This window comes from Ptychodera flava, chromosome 10, assembly GCF_041260155.1.
Source record: "Ptychodera flava strain L36383 chromosome 10, AS_Pfla_20210202, whole genome shotgun sequence".
NCBI lineage: Eukaryota > Metazoa > Hemichordata > Enteropneusta > Ptychoderidae > Ptychodera > Ptychodera flava.
In genome coordinates this window covers 29475749-29501256 of record NC_091937.1, presented here as the reverse complement: position 1 = coordinate 29501256, position 25508 = coordinate 29475749, and the positions used below count along the sequence as shown (strand labels likewise).

Here is a 25508-nt window from a genome sequence, read left to right as displayed (position 1 = left end):
AAAATGGGTCAGGGAACCAGATTAATTAAGTTGATAAAGCCCTAAACTGCAAATTCCGCCTTATTTTATCCGCTTTTGTAAAATATCGCACGAGTTATAAATGGCGAAAATTGCTTTTCTGGAATAAGCGACCCCAAAGCTGGCACATGATAAAATCATCCTTGGTGAACCGTAGACCCTGAGTCTATGGGTGAACTTCCCCTTTAAAAACAGTGATCATGGTGGGATGACTTCAAAAATGTCCATGTTACATCAACTGCGCCCAAGGTATATTTTTATATAAATATTAGCCCTCTACGTTGTGATTATATCAAACTTCATGTATTAAATAGCAGCAGTAAGCATGCCCTTCAAAAGTCCATGATTTCACAAACGTCCCACTATAGGGCAGGTCTTATCAGATTTGAGTTTAAGGTTGTATGCGCCTCGAAAGTGAAAGACTTAAACTTTTGCTCAAATTTTCCTAAATGAAACTTTCAACCATTCTCTTACCAAATCGACAATAAAAATCGGGGTCACCGTGCAAAGTTTGGAACTAGCGAAACAAATTACCCAACATTTTGCGATATTTCAAATTCAAAATGGCAGCCATCCTCGTGTTAACTCTATGGGGTAAAAATTTAATTTTGGATTTTCGATTTCCGGTGAAAGTATTTCTTTCTCCCAGAGCTTTAAAATTAGCTCCATAAAAGGTATGTCAGAAAATAATTGTAGAAATTGAGAGTCCGACTGTCTGTCCTCGAGGTGCGTTCTATTATTCTTACTACACTTTTAGCACTGGGACATGCCTATGGTCAGGGACATATTTGAGATCTTAACATATGTGCCCGAGAATTTCAACATTTATCACTTTTTGCATAACAGCTCACAACAATATGTTTGGGAGTTTATTCATTTGTCATCTTTCAACGTTTGTGTCAGGTGAATGGACGAAAAATGCCACCAGAATTTGAACTTTTAGAAGGGGATCTGCATATTGCTGTGGACAACACCAAAGAGCACTACACCGCCCTCAACATCAAGGACACCTTTGAATTCTCGTGGAATGGAGCGGAACACGCCTTCGATGCTGCCATTGAAAGAGACAATCAGGTACGGCTTTGTGGTCTCCTTGGTGATGCCGATGGTGACCCAACCAACGACCTGATCATGAGAAGTGGGGCCATTACCAAGAATGTCGATGAATTCGGCGAAAGCTGGAAAGTTGATAACTTAAGGTAAAAGTTAAGGAGTTACGCTTCATTTCCCAGAACGTTTTGTTCTCTCTCTCTCTCTCTCTCTCTCTCTCTCTCTCTCTCTCTCTCTCTCTCTCTCTCTCTCTCTCTCTCTCTCTCAATAGTCGTTTTCTGTCATTCTGCGGTGTGCATAAGAGAAATAATATGAATTCAAGTGTGCCTTATACTTCTGGATTGCTGTTGATCTTATGTCTGGAGCTGGGAATGCGATTCTGGCGGGCCAGTCATCAGACGAAAACGCAGAAGTGTCGATACGGTTCCGTGGAAATGGCTTCGTTGAAATGAATTTTATACGAACATACAAGTGTAAACGTCGAATTTTTGAGTTGCTGTCGGGGTCGGAAAATACGTGTTCTGGCTTATTAGCAATTTACATTTCTGATTTGTTTATCTTACTTGATTCGTAGGATTGCTGTAAAACTTTATCAAATAATCATGGTCTGAGATGCAAGTATATTGACGCACTGGTATTTAAAAATCTTTTCAGCAGCAGTGTCACTTCACCGCAGCGACAGTCGACAAACGCTCAGCGCTATGTGCAGTAAAGTGTCGTTAGCTTTCTATACAAACAAGAGAGTGTAGATCTAAAATTATCAAGAAACCCGACGGTTCAAATCTGATCACCATCGAAGAAAAGCAAGTTGCTTCTGTCAGTGGTTATTTACACACAACATCTCATTCCAGTACTCATGAGGAACAGTGAATAAAAAAAAACCAGGCGCATACGCGGCATAGTAAACAAAAGTCATCGCTTTTAACCCCTTCCGCTTAACGAAATTTTGGCAGTGTGATTCCGAAAACAGGCACACAATCGAAACTTCCGTCAATCGCGATGACTAAAATAGATTGTTGGCAGTTAAAGGTATACTGTCACCTGTTCCAATTTGCCACGGTTACCATGGAAGGAGAAAATCTAACCAATCACAGATTTTAAGCGTGTGGCCGCTTTTTAAAAACAGCGCCCTCACGTGGGCATTTTGAATACCAAGGAACGCCCCTTTGACCATATATGGGCATATTTAGATTACAGGTGACTGTATACCTTTAATATGTTTCCAGGTTTTCGAACAACATACTTTTCCTACAGAATTTGCGCGCGATGATAAAAATGGAGCAAAACAGAATTTCGTCTGTCAGGCGCGATCATCTATGGCTCATAAAGAGTAAATTTATGTCCGACATTCAATGCTTGAACTGCCAAAAACATTTATGACTTATTTTACTTTTTTCAGGTGCGATTAAGGATAGGACGGCATCTACCACGAGCGATTGGCTTTTACCAATGACGAAATCACAGTATTCGCCGATAAGACCGTAAAGAGGGCGAGTAGGTTGGGCATGTTTGTAGAATGCCTGATTGCATGCATATTTGGGGTCTTTGATTAGTGGGATAACAGTTTAAAGAAAGAAACAACATCTGATAAAGGTTCGTTGGCTGTTTTACCAATACGACCATGGTATTTAAACTGCTCATGCAAATCTTTCTTGCAGTTCATGAGTTTTCATGGCCGATATCAAATTCACCTCACGGCCTTAAAATTGATATTTTCCTCATCACTGGTCAGCGATTTTAACTCAGAACCCTTATTTGTTTTCATCAGTTGGTTGTTGTAAGATTTTGATCGTCAGTCTATATATTTAACCTTTCTGCATTCTGTTATCAGCATCTGCATTACGGCAAACTCGTCTGGGTAGCATTTGGAATTCTAAGAAAATGTATCTGACAAATTAATGGAATAAAGTAAAGTAATTCAGAATCTGAAAATGATCGCGTTGTGACATTTGTGTTGTCATGGCTTTGTGGAGAAATAGACCCCATAGGTGTAATCTGTAGTCATTCATATTTTCGTACAGTTAAGCACACAATGCGCACTTCATGGCGGACTTTAATGACAACTGCCGCTTCAGCCTATCTCCCGTCTTAATGTAGTCAGTAATTGGCCCGTAATAGAAACACATTCTTGAAAACGGATACAAATTGCTGTAAATGCAAGATGGCTTAAGAAACGGGGACAGAAATTCGGACTCTCAAATTTCTGCAATTCTTATTTCTGGTCTACCACTTGTGGCGGCTCATTTTTAAGCTCTTGGAGAAAGAAAATCTTTTACTGTCTTATTTTTCCAAAAAACCCATAATTTTACTTTCCTCACAGAGTTAACGCAGGGATGGCAGCCGTTTTGAATTTCAACTACTGCAAAATGTTGGGTAATTTGTTTCGCTGGTTCAAAACTTTGCAGGGTGACCTGCCGATTTTTATTGTTGATTTGGTAATATAATTTTGAAAGTTTCATTTAGGAAAGTTTAATTTGAGCAAAGGTATTAGTTTTTCACTTTCGAGGCGCATGCTACCTTAATACATATCCAACATAATTGATGTAGTCAATTATCCGCGACACAGGACAGTTTGGTCCGAGAGGAGCATACTATTGAGAGAATTGTGATTTAACGAAAGTTTAACACGAACAGTACTCTCTATGACCCTAACGATACACATGGTATAATCATACTGTTACTGAAGCTGTAAAAAGGGGTGGACCGAAAGAGTCAGTCTCTCTCTCTCTCTCTCTCTCTCTCTCTCTCTCTCTCTCTCTCTCTCTCTCTCTCTCTCTCTCTCTCTCTCTCTCTCTCTCTCTCTCTCTCTCTCTCTCTCTCTCTCTCTCTCTCCACACATCACTGGAAGAGATACGGTGGCCCTGATATCAACAAACCATGCAAATTTTGAAAAAGTTGGACTGTGGTATTTCAAATAAAGATTTCGACTTCAAATCGACCGACCGCTTTCTTTATTTCCACAAGTCCATATCTCCTTTCAAACATGTGTATACACCACTGTAATTGCCAACTTGCTAATCAGCTGTCCGTATCAGCGGATTAATTGATTAAGTCAAAACCGCAGCTGTCACTCACGTAGTCAAATAACTAAGTGTGTGACGGCTGTGGTATTGGTCGCGATCCCTGGGATCGCTTCTGTTCTAGTCTGTAAGAGGATTATGGAGGTGTGATAGCCTTTTGTTTTCCATTGAAATTGTAATCTGATGGGTAAATTTTCTGATGAGGCAATCTGGTGCCAACACAGGCCTTTAATCAATTAATCCGCTGATGAGGACAAATGGATAAATCTTACCTTCTGTTCAGACAGGGAAAAATTGAAACGCTTCTGCAACACTATTTGTGATTTGTAAACACAGGGGATTAATAGATTGAGTCCGCTTGCGTCCACATACACAAAATTAAGCCATTGTTTTGATGTTTAAGACGTCTTAATGCGCCCTCTCGAGTTCAAAAGGTGTGTATCGCCAAGCATTGTTTGTAACAAGATGGCTGAAATGGACGACGTCGTACTGGCTGTAAAGAATGTGAAAGAGGCTCCCCACCTAACTATCCAAAATGTTTTTGTGTCGAGTTTGTGTTTTATTCGTTTCTAAAATGTGTTTCTACATTCTTATCCGATTGTTTGTGTTAATAAAAATGTTTGTTTCGCCTCGCCATAAGCTTTCCTCGCACAAACAAAACATTACCCGTCCACACTAATCCAAACTTCCCTACAAATATCCGAGGCGAAACAAACATTTTTATTAACACAAACAATCGGATAAGAATGTAGGAACACATTTTTGAAACGAATCAAACACAAACTTAATGACTCAATCGAATATTTTTGTTCCCAATTAATAAATCATAGACAATCTCAATTCTCGGTTTATGGCAATTTTTGTCGACTGATAAAAGTCTTTTCATCTTCAACATTCCATTCTAATTTCACCTACGGTATATAATATCCTAACCTCCTGTGACTTTCCTTCTAAACGTTGATTTGCCTTGTGCACCAAAGAGATGCTGTATTTTATGCCAAACGATGAAAAATATGTGAAGAAATAACCATGTATCAGTCAGTACGGCAGGCGAAACCCGGACGGCCATACCGATTGGGGACAGAGCAGAGTAGATCGAAACGCAAACGGGGTGTTATTATAGGAAAGGCGGTGACTTATTTTAAAGCTGAATAAAATGCTGTCTCTGGTTGTGTAAGTCTGTTGATCGAAATATATATTTTGTTCCCAGTTGATTAATCATGGGGGATGGCAGTCTCGATCTCCCCTTTATGGTTCGATATTTACTGACTCGTTCCCTCTCATTTTTGTCAATCAATGAAAGCATTTTCGTCTTCCATATTCAATATTACTTTGACCGATGTTACATCCTGACCTATACTGTCATTAGTTTTGACCAACGTACAAAGACATTGCCCATGCGTCCGGCTGATGAGATGTTTTGCAAAACGGTGAAGAAATGGGGGCCCGGGAGACATTGATGTCAGTCTTTCCGGACTGTTTACATGTAGCTAATAGGGGATATCAAAGGAGATGAATCAGTTGTTGAATAAAACATACTTTTCGGACTTATTTTATGTCAATTTTGTCAATGTCGGACTTTTGATTCTAGAGAAACCAGAATCACCTACAGAGATGTCTGTATTAAACACGGACGCACAATGGGAATAGTTTGTTATGCTACTGTCGGTCTCAGTCGTGGTGTCTCTCCCATAAAATTTCGAAGCTATAGGTCTACACTTGTCGTTTCGATTCACAGGTAGCGGTACACCGATGACCAGATATTGTACCGTTCTTAAAACTAGTCTAAGCAATTTTACGACACTGCACTATTTGCCATCGTGTCTCCCCGTGAACGTCCTTGAACCTATGGACGTGACCATTGTTTTACTGCACCCATTAGAGTGTAAACCCCTGTTCGTTACCAGCAGAATACTTTTTAAAGTTCTGTACATCAGTGTACACTGTGTGTATAAGCCCTAAACCTAGTTTAATTCAATTATGGAAAGGTGTTAAGAATAAAGGGTCGTTACAGTTGCTAAAATTACGAGAAAAACGGCACTTTTTACTCAAATAGAATAGTCCTATTCACAAGCGCTATTGTTTTAAATCACGTCCATGGTGTGCTGTTGATTTTCATTCTTTCGTGCAATTTCATTCGCTTGAAGCAATTATCCTTTCATTTGACTGCTCTGTGGGACTCTTCTGAATATGTGTTTTGGATAAAAAGAACTCTACAGTGAAAGACATAAACTTCGACGGTGATAGGTATACAATATCGGTTCGATGTGTGAAGATATACAGATTACAAGTTATTTTAGAAGTTCTCAAAACCAGTAAAAATAATTCTGAGCGCCACTTATTGATAATTTCTTCTTGTGAACGTCCTTGAATCCGTGACTTCGACCATTGTTTTCGAAGTGTTCGACGGTGGATGATCGGTAGATTAATGAAGATATATGTTACTGAACTATCGTGTGATTGTTTAATAGCATGGTTAGGTAATAGACGGTGTAGTCTGTAGAGGCGATACGGCGAAATTTCACGTCCCAAGGAATCGTACATCGCATGGTTTCTTACAACGAACGAGCCGTCGGTTTCCATAGCTACTACGTGAAATCCGGCCTCACCGATGTCCCGGGCCGATGTCCCTGTCCTGATTCGGAGAACAACTTTTAAGCTGCGTGTTGAGATTCAGATGTCCGACTTTTTCATATTCAAAAGGCTTATTGATTTACAGAGAACGCCCGTCTTGTTTTTAGCTTTAACTTAGCACATGATGGCAATTGAAAATTCAAAGCCAAATAGCCAGTGGGAAAAAAATAGACGACTCGCTCTCACCAGCGGTCGAGGTCGCAATGAAAAAAAAATCGAAGTCTCTGAAATCGGTATCATTGCTCCGCCATGTTTATTGTTGGTTGTACGGCCAGTTTAAAGTCACAGACTTTCTTCACGGTAAAATTCATATAATTACCATACCGCGAAGTTCCCTGTGCATTTCAATATGTCTATTTGGAAGCAAAAGCGCCACGGACATTCGATCGATGGTGATGAACTTTCTCCAGGCCGTGACATGTCACCAGTTACGAACTTTACCGGTTTTCGATACGAAAGATGCAATATATTATCAGCGTTGTTCACGTTGTGTTTTGAGTTTGATATGGAATATAACAGGAAAACACTAACAATTAGAGTGACGATAGAGACCATGCCCGATACCGGAAAAATTGACATCAACTACTTGCAATGAGCAGTGACCTGAAACTTCAGACTGATATATAAATGTCGACAATATAAAACATTGAAATGCCGGAGAGAGAGAGGGAGAGAGAGGTTTACGCTGTCGCGAACTGATTATACTCTTTCGGATATGACTTCGGTGTAGACGATACACAGACATCGAAAATGTACACCTACTTTCCAGAAATTTGACTAATCTTATAATAAAGAGTACAACAAATCCAAAAGTGTTGGTTGAAGTAAATCTTCAGATGTTGGTTTTCTAAAGTTAGATAATACTTACAGAAATATGGTCGTCATAGTCTTCTCTTAAAAATTATTATCTTCAACACCACGTTTCTTATGATCGGTGATGTCATTTTTTATGATTTTTACAAACTTTCAATGCATCAAACGCTATAAGACTATATCTGCCTGTCAAGGAGTTACAATATATTTCCAAGGGCTGGCACACGATGTCAACTTACGTGTCGTCCGTCGAGCGGCGGTGGCAGTCTCACAGATTGTTCCGTCTGTAATCGCGGCCACTTTGATTTTGATGTGACACCAACGTGCGTTTGAGGTTTTTTTGTTACGAAATTTGTCGACCTCAAAAATTTCACAGTCCATGTTTGAAGCAGTCTCAACATGGCAAACATGTCTCGCTTAAATTTCATCCTCGTCGTTCCAAATTAAATTCGACCACTAAATTATTTCGGCAGTTTTAATTTCCTATTAATTCGACGTTTTTCAAATCGTAATGAATTTTTTCTGGTCGAATTGATAGGGTTTTGGTAGCAAGCTTATCTCTTCGTCGGACCAGTATACCGCGAGATGTAGTACTGTGTTCGGCAGCCATGGCGAAAGTGAATATTGTATATTGGTTGTTGTTTGTTTTATGTTACAAATACCTGTCGCGTGAGGGCGTTTGAAACGCTTCTGAAGCGGCTCAGTCTGTCCACACAGCGATTTGCGGATAGAGTTAATCCCTACAACGGCTCTGGTCGGGCCGACTAAACCGTCTCAAATCTGAAACGCTTCAGAACCACTTCGGAGTGTCCACACATAACTTTCTGTGTCAGTATTGGCCCAGAACCGTTTCAGAGACGTTTCAATGCCTGTGTATGAACGGCATATTAGTCTCCGTCTGTCTGTCTGTCTGTCTGTCTGTCTGTCTGTCTGTCTGTCTGTCTGTCTGTCTGTCTGTCTGTCTCTGTCTGTCTGTCTGTCTGTCTGTCTCTGTCTGTCTGTCTCCCCCTCTGTCTGTCTGTCTGTCTGTCTGTCTGTCTGTCTGTCTGTCTGTCTCTCTCTCTCTCTCTCTCTCTTCTCTCTCTCTCTCTCTCTCTCTCTCTCTCTCTCTCTCTCTCTCTCTCTCTCTCTCTCTCTCTCTCTCTCTCTCTCTCTCTCTCTCGACGCAATTCTTCATTATGAACCGGAAACAAGAGAAAACCCTACTAGTATTACGAAACCACACTGGTGGTATTTACTACTTAATCAAGGACCAATGCTATGATCTCAAAAATTACAAATATAAATTGTACCGTAATTGAGCCAATTTTCCAACAAGATGATTAGTCATTAAAGGGACATTATTTGTATCTTTTGATTTTTTTTCCATTTTTTCGATGACTGAAATCCCCGGTCAAATCAATAGGAGACCTAAATTGTGACTATGGACGGCTTCAAGGATATGTAAAACCACCTTCTTGCTCTTTACGGCAAGGTTCAATGTTTGTAAGGGCGTCCGCGCGATTTGAACCAACCGCCATGATTGAACCCCAGCACATGACCAATATTACTACGCATACGTCAACTATCAAAGTACAGCTAGAACGCTGAGCGGCCGTCACCTACACACTAACTTCAGCACAATGCATATCGATGAGCTCACGTCGCATAAACAAATGCACGTCTCACAAACTACTGTCAAATAGTGAAATAAACAGGGCATTTGCTTGTAAGTTTGATTTTAGTATCGATGACACGGACTGTGAAACAAATAAAGACCATAAACGCAAATTGGGTCAATGGTAAAACTAAAACGATGTCAGATTGCTGTGGTGATAGTGAAACAGGTACAGAGTAATGCATTTTCTGTGCATTTGATCGTTAGCAAATCTTCGGCAACTTTTAAGATTTTTAGGGCATTTTCTTGCCATTACGTTGGTTGTTTTACAAACACGAAATGATCGCTTGTTGAACTTGGAAACGTCGCACTCGGACAGAACAGTGCACGGTGTAGCATCAGTGACATCTTGACACCGCGCCGAGCGGGTACTGTACTGTCGATTGATACTGCTCACGATTGGAGTCACCTCTCGACAAACAAGATCTGTTTGAATGTTGTTATTCTCAATGCATCGTGTAATTATTTGTATCAGTTGAATCACATTTCGAACCAAAAGTGAGTACACCGCAATGACAGCTGCCTAGACCCTATACGTCGCTTACGGCCTTCGTCCCACTCCCAAAGTGAGTTTTGCATAGCTGAGCACATCGTGTACCTAGCCCTGCGTACAGGTGTGTGTTCCTGGCGTTATACGGCCTCCACGCCGTATAAGGCCGGGAACACAAAGACCTGTACGCAGGGCTGATCGTGTACCCAGGCGAGGCGGGTGTGCTTGAAAACGAAACTCAGTGCGAGTTGGGATTAAAAATGGGTCATTTTTTGTGGAGAAACTGCGCGCCGCAACCGAGGTGCTGCCAGCGATTTGGCACAGCCCTGCACGCAGAGCTAGCTTTCACCCAACAATGTACATGATGTACGTGTCAGTCGCCAAAGCAGCTTCAGTCACTGACAGTAGAGGCCCCTCTGTTGTATGCTTCAATTTCGCGATCACCTCGACAATAATTTGACTGTCTACTGAAGTTTATCCCTTCATTTTCCTCTGTTTTGACATTTCTATGCCCACAGGCTTGGGCAAGTCTACATATGGAGGTAAAAACGAGACGAAAAAAATCAGCAATTATAGGTCTTGTCACCGGGCCTTGTCGTCGGCTTCTTGCAGCTTGTAGGCATTTGAAATGCCCATCACAAAAATGTGCTCTGTAGCAGCAAAGAATGGTGTATCTAAGAGCAGGATTGGCCGTCAAGATCTCCATGAAAAACTGACCGTCAAAATGTAACTGAGCAAACGGCATCGGTAATAGGGAATCCCGAAACTGCTACACTGCGCTCTCGACTTTCACTTCGTGTGGTTTATTTTTTTACACGCGGATGCTTACAGCGGCCTAGATAGCAGTTAGCAGTGTGGTCTGATCGCAGGTCAACGGTAGCCCACCATTAACCCCTGATCCAAGGTTTTTCTATACAGTGTACGCAAACGGGATGGAAGTTGTCTATGGTCGACCGTTCTTTAGACATCTTTCAATAAGTCGAACAACATTATCAACTTCTCGTTTGCAACAATATAAGGTCAAAAGATACAAATAATGTCCCTTTAACTGAACTGAAATCAAAAATCCAAAAACCGCTTTCAGCAAATATGGGAAGAATGGCACCGAAATTGAAACACTAAACTTTTACCTCTATTCAGTTAAAAGAGAAGGTGTTCCTTGGCTACCTACATCTCAAATGCTTAATAAATGGAGAAAAACCCCTTTTGCCAATATGGGAATGACGATTCTACTAAAATCACATACAAAGATTTATCCATCGAAGTTTGATATCCCGGAAGCCATCACAGGAAGTTTGAAAGCAATGTGACTAATTCTGAAACAGAAAACGGGTTTTACAAAATACAAAGATATTTGCCTAAAACGGCGTGTGCAACAGTCCCATGGTGACTTTCAAAATAGCTTGGAATTACAACGCGCTAGGGTGATAAGAAAAACGTTTCTGGCAATTGAAAATGACGCCACCTGCATTCAGTACAAACATTCTCGTTCGATAAATTTCGTCGATGAACTGCACAGAACGTTAACGATAGGTTTTTTCTCGGTACAATGTTTACGGAGCGTTGCAACGATTGGTATTTCCTTCACTGACTGTGTTCTCTAACTGAGAACAGTTGACGTCGTATTTGATTCAATTGTTGCAAAGGAGAGCGCTTACAATGGATGCAGTTGGCGTTATTTTCTATCGCCAAAGGCGATACCGAAGGATTACATTTGCTAAGCAACAGTTGCTAAGGGTAATTTTTCAAAATCAATCAAAATGCAAAGATTTCATGGTTTTCTTTGCATAATAACGATTTACAGAACCATACGATTCCAAAAGACGCAGGTTTGTCGGGCGATTGGTCAGTGACGTCACACATATACAAATTTTCATAGCTCTACTTTAAAACGTTTCAGCTCCTACAAATTTGCACCAAATTTTCCGAAATTTCAGAGTGTAACACATGAGATACCTGTTTAGATCCCCTAGCATGGATTAGGTTATCTGTTTAGGTACAAACGATTTTTGAACAGGAAAATATCTACTCTGTCGTTATGTGAAATTTTGAAAGGGTTTTATGGCGATATCTCATAAACTGTCCGGAATTTTTAGAAACGCATGCTTATCTATATTCTCATGTATGACTTAAATAATCCTACCAAAAGTCAGCTAAATTGATTTACAATTGACAGAGTTGAAAGATTTTGTTTTCAAAATATCTGGAGTCGAAAATCCATAGAAAACAACGGAACGGTAGGATTTTGCACGTGCAAAAGTGCACGTTTGGAAAGTTGCAAGCGATAGCAACCAACGCGCGCTTTGAATCCTTCGGTATCGCCTTAAAGATCCAAGACAAGAATTGACCTTTTAATCTAACAATTCTCTGGTGGTTAATAAGCTCAGAATCGCCGTAAATTATACACTTTCTGAAAACCCAGATATAAGGAAACATTTTGGTAAACACAGTGTCACATTGTTTACATAACTATCACGTGACAGGTAATTTGCATAACCTTTCAAAAATCGGTTTTCTGCCTATGTTTTGTCTCAATAATTCAAAATATCTGACTCAAACTTTCTGGAATTCAAGCTGTCACAACGCTCTTTCAAAGTGTGTCTCAGATTTTTTATATCTTGCTTAGTTTTTTTGGAGCACAATATTAAAGAAATCAACTAGGGTAAAAATCACCGCTCTGGAAGTTTTTCTGGCATAAAAAATGTTTTAGAAAGTTTAAAAAAATTATGAGACACACTTTGGAAGATCCTTAGAACAGCTTTTACTCACACAAATTTCAGCCACACATCTCAAAACATTGAAACAAAACATACGGAAAAACGATTTTTGAAAGGTTATGCAAATTACCAGTCACGTGATAGTTATGCAAACAATGGTGGCACTATGGTCATCAAAATGTTTCCCTATATTTAGGCTTTCCGAAAATATATAATTTACGGGGATTCTGAGCTTATTAAGCACTAGAGACTTGTTAGCTTAAAAAGGTCAATTTTTTGTCTTATTGGATTTCTGTCGTGTCTCAAGTGAGACCATTATTAATGCTTCATAACCGATGGTGTAAAATTCCTGGATTTCAATCACGTGTGATTTTTGTTTGAAATTAGATCATTATTTATAGCATGTTTAATTTCAATCTGCGAATATTTGGATAATTCAAATTTATCCCTCCCCAAATTCCATAATAACTTTGGCGCAAGAATATATCAGCAGTATTTGTAAGATGGCTATCAAAGACTCTTGGCCCGGTGATTTTTGTATGTCGTGCAAAATAAGTCAAGTAATATTTGTGTTACTCTTTGAATTGTCATTCACAGTCGCAAATCACTTCGAACTTTAAATACTGACGTACTGTAAAAATATGACACCGCAACCCGTGATGAAAGAAAGGTTAATATCGGGCGAGGAGGGCTAAAAATATGTAGGCATGGAAGGTGACCAAACATTTTGTCACCGTACAAACGTATTTTCATCGGCTGCAGACAGCTTCAGTAACACGTGTTTATTTCGGTATGATTACCATGTGTATCTTAAGGGTCATAGAAAGTACTTTTTGTGTTAAACCACAGACAAATAGAAAGACAGACTAGCAACGGGTATTGTTTAAGATGTGAAGTGCTTACGTAAGCCCTCCATGTTTGCCTCGCCTCAGGTTGCTCTCGCCTCTCTTTTCCGAAGAGTGCCGACCATGCATCCTTCGGTAATTTCCGGATTTTCGCCAATTTTTAAGCGAAAGTATGTTCGGCAAAGTTTGTGTTGTTGTTGTCGTGTGGTGCCGAGCGGAATTGGTGTGCTGGCGAAAACGGGAAAGTTTTGAGCTTCGGGAAAGTGAGTTTTACCATTTTAAAAATTCCTCTCACATTTTTATGAATATATAATGAGTGTGTTTGAACCAAATTTGAAAGTCTTTTATCGATACTGTCTGGTTTTACTCAATGGTTTACGGTCAGTCATATCGTATTTTAAAAGTTGGTCATGGAAGGACGTGTTTATGAAACTGCTGGCGTGTTATGTTTTGATTGGCGTGAAGCAGTGTTTCTGCCCTGAGAGCTCACAAAGTAAGTATGGTTGCTACGCGACTGGCAGCACGATGCCATCTCATCGTACTTTTCGCATTATCTCGTGCAATTATCAACCACGAACAAAGTCTCCAAAAAATTTAACACCTGTGAAGCTCATTTTAATATGAAAAGGCCATAGTCTACCGAGACGACCATGGAACAAAAGGCATGCCACGTTGCTAGTCTGTCTTTCTATTTGTCTGTGGTTAAACTTTTCCTTCATCACAATTCTCCTTATAGTATGCTCCTCTTGGACCAAGAAAAGTGTCCTGTGTCCCGGATAATTGACCGCAGCAATTGTGTTCGATATGTATTAAGCCAATTTGCACTTTATAGCAATTTGCATCCGTTTTCAAGAATATTTTTCTATTACCAGCAAATTGCTATCTATATGACGACTTGAGACAAGATGAAGCGGCAGATGTCATCGATGTCCGTCACTAACTGCGCATTTTGCGCAAACTGTACGACAATAGGAATGACTACTGATTACAACTATATTGTCCATTTCTCCACAAAGCCATGACAACACAAATGTCACAACGTGATCATTTTCAGATTTTGAAGATTTAGTTTACTTTATTCCATTAATTTGTCAGATACATTTTCTTTGAATTCCAAATGCTACCCAGACGAGTTTGTCATAATGAAGATGCTGATAACAGAATGCAGAAAGGTTAAATATATAGACTGACGATCAAAATTTTACAACAACCAACAGATGAAAACAAATAAGTGTTCTGAGTTAAAACCGCTGACCAGTGATGAGCAAAATATCAATTTTAAGGGCGTGAGCTGAATTTGTTATCGGCCATGAAAACTCATGAAATACAAGAATGATTTGCATGAGCAGTTTAAATACCATGGTCGTATTGGTAAAACAGCTAACGAAGCTTTAACAAATGTTGCTTCTTTACTTAAACTGTTATCCCACTAATCAAAGACCCCAAATATGCATGCAATCAGGCATTTCTACAAACATGCCCAACCTACTCGTCCTCTTCATGGTTTTATCGGCGAATACTGTGATTTCGTCATTGGGAAAAGCCAATCGCTCGTTGTAGATACCATTCTAGTCTTAATCGCACCTGAAAAAATGAAATAAGTTGTAAATGTTTTTAACAGTTCAAGCATTGAATGTCGGACATAAATTTACTCTTTATGAGCCATTCTGTTTTGCTCCATTTAATCATTGTGCGCAAATTCTTCAAGGAAAGTATGTTGTTCGAAAACCTGGAAACATATTAACTGCCAACAATCTATTTTAGTCATCGTGATTGACGGAAGTTGCGATTGTGTGTCTGTCTTCGGAATCGTACAGCTAAACTTTCGTTAAGCAGAAGAGGTTAAAAGCGATGACTTTTGTTTACTATGCACTTGTTTTTTCTATGCATGGTCCCCGAGTAATATAATGAAATATTGTGGCGTAAATAGCCACGGACATAGGCAACTTCCGTTTCTTTGATCGTGATCAGATTTTACTCATTGGGTTTGTTGATAGTTTTAGATCTACACTCTCTGTATGTCACGGAAGGATAACGACACTTTACTGCGGTGAGTGACACTGCAGCTGAAAAGATTTTATATACCAGTACTCGCATCTCGCATCTGAGACAATGATTATTTGACAAAGTTTTACAGCAATCTACGAATCAAGTCAGATAACCAAATCAGAAAATATGTAAATTGCTAATAAGCCAGAACACTTAGTTTCCGACCTTGATAGCAACTCCCAAATTCGACGTTTACACGTGTATGTTCGTATAAATTCATTTCAACGAAGCCATTTCCATGGAACCGTATCGACACTTATATACAATCCCGGCGGTGGCAGTCCCCGGGTTGGTGGGTACCCATGCTTGTTACCCAAGTTTGAAAAGTACCCCTTTCCTAGAATATTTCTGAGGAAAAACACCCCTATTTGTGGCAAATCTGGAGAAATTGGCTGTAAAAAACATACCCTTATTTTCGAAATCTAGGAGGTTAGTATGTTGACTTCCAGGGTTGACCCTGGAGGTTGACTTTGTATAGGGCCTACATGTACATACATCACAAATGTTTGTCCTCACCTGATTTTAGTCACATTCATACACAATCATCTTCCTTATCCTATGGGGGGGGGGGGGGGATGGACCATAAGTGATGGGCATGTATACGTCATAAGTAGATACAAACGTACGGTACTGTTTTTCATTTTCTTTGTGAGTGAGACTAGACCAGATTTAGTGTCCTAGGGAGATTATGAAAGGACTACCCCTAATCTCGGAGGTTACTCTGAAAAAGTACCCCTTTTTCTCGATTTCACGGACCTAGAATCTCCGAGATGACTGCAGAAAAACACCCCTTTTCCGTGAATTTGGTAACGCGCATAGGTACCCACCAATCCGGGGACTGCCACCCCGGGTATACAATATCGCATTCCCAGCCCAGACAATCAGCAGCAATCCAGAAGTATTAAGTATACTTGAATTTATGTTATTCCTCTAACACACCGGCAGAATGACAGATAACGACTATTGAGAGAGAGAGAGAGAGAGAGAGAGAGAGAGAGAGAGAGAGAGAGAGAGAGAGAGAGAGAGAGAGAGAGAGAGAGAAGAGAGAGGAGAATGACCTTAAGGTAGTTTGCACCTCGAAAGTGAAAGACTTAAACTTTTGCTCTAACTTTCCTCAAGGAATCTTTCAGTCATTCTCTTTCAAAATCGAGAATGAAATCGGGGTCACCTTGCAAATTTTGGAACTAGAGAAACAAATTACTCAAGATTTACCGATATTTGAAATTCAAAATGGCCGCCATCCCCGTGTTTACTCTATGGAGGAAAATACAAATTTTCGATTTTCGAAAAACTAAGCCGGTGAAAACTTTTCTTTCACCAAGAGCTTTAAAATGAACTCCCACAAGTGGTAGATCAGAAAAGAATTGTAAAAGTTTGAGAGTCCAAATATCTGTCCCCGAGGCGCGTTCTACCTTAAAGTGGATATAGAAATACGTATCACATACAATCATGTGTACTTCAAGGTAGTGCTCGTCTTGTAATTAAACGACTTAATCTTTTGCTGATTTTCCCCTGGGAACTTCAGTCACGCCCATCCCCTTTCAAATTAAAGAATAAGTGTTTAGGGATAGCTGTGCAATATCTGATACAAGAAAAAAATTACCAAGGAAAATCAAAATATCGTTTTGATTTTCAAAATATAAGACAATGAAGACTTTCAGTAATCACCAGCTTCAAATTGAGCCTACACAAACGGTAAACCAGAATATCTGTCACCGAGGCACGCTCTACCTTAAATAATCAGCTAAACATACAGCTACCAATCTCTCTCTCTCTCTCTCTCTCTCTCTCTCTCTCTCTCTCTCTCTCCTCTCTCTCGATAGATAGATAGATAGATCGATAGATAAATAGATAGATAGATAGATAGATAGATAGATAGATAGATAGATAGATAGATAGATAGACAGACAGACAGATAAATAGATAGATAGATAGATAGATAGATAGATAGATAGATAGATAGATAAATAGATAGATAGATAGATAGATAGATAGATAGATAGATAGATAGATAGATAGATAGATAGATAGATAGATAGATAGATAGATAGATAGATAGATAGACAGACAGACAGATAAATAGATAGATAGATAGATAGATAGATAGATAGATAGATAGATAGATAAATAAATAGATAGATAGATAGATAGATAGATAGATAGATAGATAGATAGATAGATAGATAGATAGATAGATAGATAGACAGATAAATAGTAAATAGATAGGTAGATAGATAGACAGAGAGAGATAGATAGATAGATAGATAGATAGATAGATAGATAGATAGATAGATAGATAGATAGATAGATAGATAGATAGATAGATAGATAGATAGATAGATAGATAGATAGATAGATAGATAGATAGATAGATAGATAGATAGATAGATAGATAGATAGATAGATAGATAGATAGATAGATAGATAGATAGATAGATAGATAGATAGACAGATAACAAAACGTTGTGGGAAATGAAACGTAACTCCTTAACTGTTACCTTAAGTTATCCACTTTCCAGCTTTGCCGAATTCATCGACATCCTTGGTAACGGACCCACTTCTCATGGTCAGGTCGTTGGTCGGGTCACCATCGGCATCTCCAAGGAGACCACAAAGCCGTACCTGATTGTCTCTTTCAATGGCAGCATCGAAGGCGTGTTCCGCTCCATTCCACGAGAATTCAAAGGTGTCCTTGATGTTGAGGGCGGTGTAGTGCTCTTTGGTGTTGTCCACAGCAATATGCAGATCCCCTTCTAAAAGTTCAAATTCTGGTGGCATTTTTCGTCCATTTACCTGACACAAAAGTTGAAAGATCACAAATGAATAAACTCCCATACATATTGTTGTGAGCTGTTATGCAAAAAGTGATATATGTTGAAACTCTCAGGCACATATGTTAAGATCTCAAACATGTCCCCAACCACAGGCATGTCCCAGTGCTAAAAGTGTAGTAAGATAGGCCTACTGTGTTAATATAGAACTCGAGGACAGACAGTCGGACTCTCAAATTTAACAATTATTTTCTGACATACCTTTTGTGGGGACTCATTTTAAAGCTATAAGAGAAAGGAATACTTTCAGAGGCTTGGTTTTTCGAAAATCCAAAATTTAATTACCCCGTTTATAGTTTAACACGAGGATGGCTGCCATTTTGAATTTGAAATATTGCAAAATGTTGGGTAACTTGTTTCGCTAGTTTCAAACTTTGCACGGTGACCCCGATTTTTATTGTTGATTTGGTAAAAGAATGGTTGAAAGTTTCAATCAGGAAAATTTAGACAAAAAGTTTGAGTCTTCCACTTTCGAGGCGCATACTACCTGAAAGGGGATGTTCACCAAGGATGATTTTTATATATTTTGTAGATTTGTGGTCATTTACCCAGGAAAAACTATTTTCGCCATTTATAACTCGCAAGATATTTTACAAAAACCGATAGAAATATTACAGGAAGTTGCCCATGTAATTTGAATCATGTAAAAAAGCGCCAAGCTTGGAGCTTGCATAATGTGATATGGAAGGGACCATTTTCCCATGGGTATGGCATTGTCCACTCATGATTTTTATTATATGCTAGCTTTGCGGTCGCTTATTCCAGATAAGCCATTTTCGCCATTTATAACTTGTGGATTTTTTTACAAAAACGGATAAAAATAGTGGCTGAATTTTCAGTTTAGGTCCCAGGCCCATTTCTACCGCTGGCTGCCAACGGAAGGCTTGCCACAAAAACATGCATGTGGCGATACCAAAGCATTGGAATTTCCCGCGTTTCTGCTGTACGGAAACACTGAACTCGGCAGCCGGCCTAGCTCTGCGTGACAGGGCTGTGTGTTACCGGAGCATATATCCGGTCACACAGCCCTGCCACGCAGTGCTACAGCCGGTCATACTATTCAGCGCCAAAAATACGTGTTTTTCAAATAAATCACAAAATATTCTGTGATCATCGAGCGGACTTCAAAAAAACTAAAGTTTAAAAACTAAAGTTGAGGAGGTCGAGCGAGATCGAAAATAATATCCTCCTTATTTTAGCAAACGACAGAAAAATCCTAACAGATTTTCACAGAAAAACACTTTAATATACCTTTAAAGTATACTAACCCTCGACTCGTAAAACAATCAGCAATGTACAATCCGAAAAACCTTCCGAAATGATGGGATGAAAGTGACCATGTTTTCTGCCTAATTCACACTGTCAGAATGACTGCGCGGTAACGGCCGTCACATTTGAAACAGAACCGTGTATAATTACATGGAAATGAACCCTTGGCTGTCTGGCTGGATTGTGGTTAATGTAAAACAGTAGGAAAGTATGTGTTGATCACCATGGTAATGAGAAGGCACGTAGGTCGCCACTCTGCAGCATTAATAACGCCCCGCTATAAAGCCAATATCCTTACCTTCACATCATTGTTCCTGTCCATTTCGATGACCTGTCCACCAATGATGACAGTCAAGTCAGTGGTCCTGCTTCTGACCTCTCGATCGAGTGGGTCACGTGGTTCAAACTTTCCCAAAACTTCAAAACGAGGTGTGTTGCCCGAGCAGTCCTTTACAAGGGTATGCCAGCAGAGCCCTTGGTAGGTGTAGCGGCGTCCGTCGAAAGTCGTGATGTGTGGATCATGGGTTAAATTACCACACTTTGGCATGGCTGGAAATTGACGTATTTGTTGTTTCAGTATGCTGACATGTAATGACTTAACGAAGAAAAAAAAATCGATTTGATCTGTTGATAGTTAAAGCGACATTTCACTGATTCAATGCCATTTCTCTAAGTCATTATACAAATTTATTTTTGAACTGTTGGCAAACAAACTTATGATCTTCGAACACGACCAGTAAACATTTTACGGGAGGAACTTTCCTAGGATTATGTCTACAACATTACATTATGTTTGCATAAGTGAATGCATTCGTATATTAAAGGGATGCAGTCGTCGGAACTCTGCTCCAAGGTTGCCAGGGACCCCTACGACCGATGCAAACACTGCATCTATTGTACATCGGCGACTGATGAAAATTAAAACATTTTTGCTAGGTTTGCCGCCGTATTAGAGGGAGTCAATAGAACACAGGATATATCTCAGCAAATTATTTATATATATTTATTACATGCCTCGATGAGAGTGCAAATAAGTGCATTTATTTGAATAGGAACATCCGGGGAGTTAACGGGCCAGTGAACGATGTTTTGACCGGTTTTCATGGTTACCCGACCAGTGAAGCCCTTCGACGATAGATATAAAATATCCATGCGCGCACTGCTATTTTGATTTTCATATATATATATATATATATATATATATATATATATATATATATATATATATATATATATATATATATATATATATATATATATATATATATATAACGATAGCAACTTGCCAGGGACAGATGAGAATCAAAAGCACACTAAAAGCAAACGAAACTAACTGTGCTTGACCTTCAACGCCTTCCGCCCTTCTCCTAAATGAAAGCTCGGTAGTGTGAAAAAAGCACGGCCGAAATCATGGTTTGAACGCTTAAGTGTTGACATGTGTGCCAACAAAATATGACACGAACGGGAACGAAATGCAAATATTCGGAAAAGCTGGTGGAATTTCAATCTATACAGAGTTGTTTTACATATTGAGCCTCAAGGTAAAATGACTGGTCTATTTCAATACTAACAATACGCATTATGATTTAAGTCTTTATGACTATTTCAAAACAAAAATAAAACTCTTGTAAAACTCTTGCGTTCAACGATTTCCGTGTAATGAGGCGAATTCTGCATATCACTTGCTCTCATGTAACAGGATACACGTCATAAAGAAAGAAAAAATCCCTAGTTGATGGAGGTATTATGAATAAACGCATTACAGGAAAAGAAAATGGATTAGAGTTTTAACGCTTGCTGACCTAATATGTGTGAAAGAAATGTAATCATTGGCTTGAGTTGATAGCAATCTTTACCCCAAGTAATACCGTCATATGTTCGCATGTCAAATAACAATTAACTAAACCAGCTCCTTCTTAACGCAGTAAATTCCGTTTGCCGTGCAAGTGTTTCAGTTTGTAATGCCCCTCTATGATAGATAGAGAAGGATTTTAGGCTAATTATTATTCTGCATTGATAGCGACTTAGGGATGGACCATTAGACCTTGGGAGGGGGGATGGTCACAATGAAATTGTGAAATTTTTTTTTTTACTATTGTAAATTTCTGAATTTTTTTTTCCAATTGAGATTAGCTGTGCAAATTTTTTTTTCAGAGTAAATTTTCAGATTTATAATTTTTTTTTCGTTCGTCGCTGTCTGAAGATAAAGAGGGCAAACATGTGGTGCCAAGCACCACAAGCGGCCACGCAAGCGGTCACTGGGAAGAGGTCAGGAGAGGGGTGTCACCCTGCTGCTGTTGGAGCTTTTGAAAAATAGAGATTAAAATGGTGTTATTTGGTGGCACTTGGGGAGTATTTTTGCGGGGGTGGTCAGGAGGGGGTGTCCCCCTCCTGCTGTTGGAGCTTTTGAAAAATAGAGATAAAAATGGTGTTATTTGGTGGCACTTTGGGAGCATTTTTTTCGGATTACACATCTTCCTCTGAAACATGGTCTTCTTGCTCCTCAGTAGCTTCCTATAGTTTTGAAAATTGACTATTTTGGTTTCCTGGCTTCCCTTTCTACTGCGTGGTGAAATGCCTACATTCACCCCACCAAACATCATGCATATCTCATGATTTACGATTGATTTTGACAAGCTGAGAAGCTAAAATAAGCTAAATAATATAGTGAAATTTGCATATTTGTGTTTTTTAGAGTAATTGTTGCTCTTTTTTGATCAAAACATCTATTTCTCTGTAGCAGCATGTCCAAATGGATTGGATGTGTATAGATGTGTTGAAATTTCAATATTTGTCTTTTTGGGCAATTTATGCCATTCATGGTCAAAAAATCTGTATTCTCTGAAAGGGCTTGTCCAATTTCTTTGAAATTTGCTACACAAAAACGATTAACCATGCAGATTTTTTCAGTATTTGCTATCGAGAAAACTTTCAAAGTTCAACCCTTTTATGTGTTTTTGTGTTGGGATTTGTTGGATAGTGGCATTCTACGTAGTGCATTGTTGAATGTTAAAACATGTGTTGCTGTTGTTATTTGAGGCTGTTTTTTGAGAAAAAAAGAATTGAAAATGCCTTTTAAAAGCAAAATAATACATAATGACTTGATATGTTGTTTTATCATTATTGACGTGTTTCTACTTGTTCACCCATTCTTGCATTCATCATTGTAATAAAATGCTGTGAAAAAAATGAAACTGATGTGGCCTGCATCTGTTTACCTTGATCTTAAAAGGCAAATACAACTTTCTGTCTTGACAACCATACCATAGTTTCAATGTTTTACCTAGTGTACCTGCTTGGTTTGTACGCAGGAAACAAGTAGAAAACAGGCTCTATAATTTCATAATTTCAAGTGATCAGAATACAAAAGTCCTGAAAAGATAAGATAATCACAACTTCCAGTATAAGGGATACAGTCACTCTAAATGTATAAATTAAAATTAAAAATGTGCCGGGAGGATGTATTAAAAATACAGAAAGTTGCTTACTGTCGGTAAAATCTAAAAAAATTCAAAATTTTAAAGACTTTTGCAGATTTTTTTTTTACGCCTTTGTCTTCTTATTTATTTTTTTTATTATTTTGCAAACTAGTTTTAATATTTTTTTTCCTAACTTTCTGCTCTGAAATTTTTTTTTCTGTTTTTGACCACCCCCCTCCAAGATCTAATGGTCCGTCCCTTACAGTGCTCATAAGCACAACCTGCGGAAATAGTATCATTTAAGTAATAAAATGTAGCGTAAAATATGTCACACGAAAAATCGCGTTAGATCTTAGTAACAGAATGCTCGAGGGTCTATGGTAACAGCTAGCGTATCTGTTTCAGAAGAAAGTGTTTATTACTTACTGATCTCTTTTTCCATGGTTTGCAATGTTTGCCCAGTTTCATTTTTCACTGTCACAGTCACTGTTAATATTACGTAATCCACGTGCGACGTTGAAAAATCGATTTCCACTTCTTCTTCTTTTACAAGGGGTGACATCACCGCGGTGCCTTTGTTGGCGATTTTCGGCCCGGTGACATGGTAGTGTATGTTTCTTGTAGTATCAATATCATGACTCCGGGAGAATATCAAGACCAATAGACACTTTTTGTTGGTGATACTAATGTTGATGACTAGAAATGAGAAGAAATCATCGTGCAAACTATTAGCATTTACCGAGTTTTCGTGTGGAGAATTATACCTCTTATTTCTACTGTTAGAAGTTCGGCGATTGAGTTGCTGAAAATGGTCAAAATAAGAAGAATTGGCCAAGCAGAAAAAAATAAATAAAAAGCAAGTCCGCAATGTTTTGGAAATATATGGTAAACCAGAATGAAGCCCAATATCCCCAGTAGGCATCTACGAGTAGGAAAAGAGAGTATACGGTTTCACAAAGTTTTCATGTTTTGTTTCCTGTTGCAATAACCACATTTAAAAATATCGTCATATTTTCGCCTCGAAAGTGAAAGACTGAAGCTTTTTGCTCAAAATTTCCTCAGAGAATCTTTCTCTTTCAAATCAAGAATAAAAGTCAGGGGTCACCTTGCTAATTTTGTACTAGAGAAACAAATAACCCAGAATTTACCAATATTTAAAATTCAAAATGGCCACCATCCCTGTGTTAACTCTACGGAGAAAAATAAAATTTCGAATTTCGAAAAACTAAGCCGGTGAAAATTTTTCTTACACCGAGAGCTTTAAAATGAACCCCGCAAGTGGTATATCAGAAGAGAATTGTAAAAGTTTGAGAGTCCGAATGTCTGTCACGGAGGCGGGTTTTTCCTTAAGTTCACGCTTGTGGAGTATATTTCCACCTTAACAAAATGTGACATATTTGATATGCACGTCGAGAAACAAACATTTCCAAATCTTAGGATTCATAGTCAAAAATGAAATTACTTGAGTTAACGAATATTAAAATACTCTTGAGTCTGTGCTTAACTTTCCTGAATAATTGTTTATGTTTCTGTGGTTCAATCAAGAGAAAATAATCTTAAATCGTTGGCCGGTAACACCGAATTCGATCAAAAGTGACCCTTTTCACAGTACATTGTGATCCGAAAGTCAAAATTACAAAGTGGAAAATCTCGCCGTTATTACTTATCATTACCGTACCTGCGTGAGCCTTCTCAACCTGCGAAGAAAGTAAAAACAAGTCAGCCATAAACTTCTTTGAATTCAATATCAATTTTGTTCTCAAGTGACTCATTAACGCAACATATCATGAACACGTTTAAATTTACAAAACGTAAAGGTATCTGTCCACTTAAGTAATACAGCATACATGCGCTCACAACTTTACCCGTTGTGTAATTCCCAACATTAGTTGAACAGAATTTTTACTTCTACAAATCAATTCTACCCTCGGCATTTCAAAGTAACGATAATCGATATCATCGCCGCGAAGTATCGTTATCGAGAAAACCCAAACGCAACATTACGCACCGCAACAAACGCGATTACCAACAGGGACAGGCCAAAAACCTTCATCTTCAGGGCTGGTTCAACCGATGACAATATCATAACACATAGGGATGCGGGCTTCTTATTGCTTTGTAGCGGACAAGCCTGTAACAGGTTTTTCGGAATGCCAATGTAAACAAAACTACCACGCTCACTTATGTATTTACACAAGCTTGCAGTGGATTAACTTAGTTTAGTGTTTTTAGTGTTGCTGTCAATCACCGAAGTTGTTTTGCAAACTGACCCGCTCCGGACAGCTGGTACCATCACTCATTGATTTAATTTGTTGTTCAAAATGGCCCTTCCCTACATTGTAAGTATTTTTGGCAATAGGACCTAGACATTTTACTCGTTACCTTGTATATTTGGACTATTGGATTTGTAATGCTGTCAACGCTACAAAGAAGCAATGTTTATGCTCGAGAAAAACGTTTTTCTCGAGGGTATGTATACATGTGCACGCGCATAGGTATTCTGCACATGAATTTTCTTATTTGCATTTCAGACGGCTTGGATGTTTGAAAAGATACCAGAAATTGTGAACACATCCGTTATGTCATTTTGATCAAAATCGCATGCCATGATTTTTCTGAACAATAAAAGGTTACCAATAAATAAAAATTTCCAGTTCTCCAGTGAATTACCAATCTCCCCATTTTGTCAACCGTAC

The 25508-nt window shown here is 38.8% G+C and overlaps 2 protein-coding genes across 3 annotated transcripts in view; one reads left to right on the top strand and one right to left on the bottom strand.

Annotated features, from left to right (window-relative positions):
* Positions 1-3000, top strand: part of LOC139142438 (BMP-binding endothelial regulator protein-like) — a 57798-nt gene extending 54798 nt beyond the window's left edge. For both annotated transcript variants that reach the window (XM_070712373.1, XM_070712372.1), the window contains exons 5-6: positions 922-1217; positions 2468-3000. In XM_070712373.1, the coding sequence (XP_070568474.1) occupies positions 922-1217; positions 2468-2477 (306 nt within the window). In that variant the 3' untranslated portion in view covers positions 2478-3000. The remainder of the gene's footprint in view (positions 1-921; positions 1218-2467) is intronic.
* An 11661-nt stretch (positions 3001-14661) lies between these two features.
* LOC139142431 (BMP-binding endothelial regulator protein-like) lies at positions 14662-24916 on the bottom strand. The gene is made up of 6 exons (XM_070712361.1): positions 24821-24916; positions 24491-24509; positions 23239-23508; positions 19692-19942; positions 17792-18086; positions 14662-14828 (listed from the first exon to the last, which is right to left on the bottom strand). The coding sequence occupies exons 1-5, from the start codon at positions 24896-24898 to the stop codon at positions 17793-17795; spliced, it is 912 nt and encodes a 303-aa protein (XP_070568462.1). The 5' UTR covers positions 24899-24916; the 3' UTR covers positions 14662-14828; position 17792.
* Positions 24917-25508: the final 592 nt, after the last annotated feature.

What these genes read in the sequence shown, in the direction of transcription:
- LOC139142431 (XM_070712361.1), bottom strand. Translation starts at nt 24,898, where the DNA reads ATGATATTGTCATCGGTTGAACCAGCCCTGAAGATGAAGGTTTTTGGC. An exon ending in AACCATGGAAAAAGAGATCA is followed by an intron (nt 19,943 to 23,238) that starts GTAAGTAATAAA and finishes GTCAATTTCCAG; the next exon opens with CCATGCCAAAGTGTGGTAAT. An exon ending in ACAGGAACAATGATGTGAAG is followed by an intron (nt 18,087 to 19,691) that starts GTAAGGATATTG and finishes CTTTTGTGTCAG; the next exon opens with GTAAATGGACGAAAAATGCC.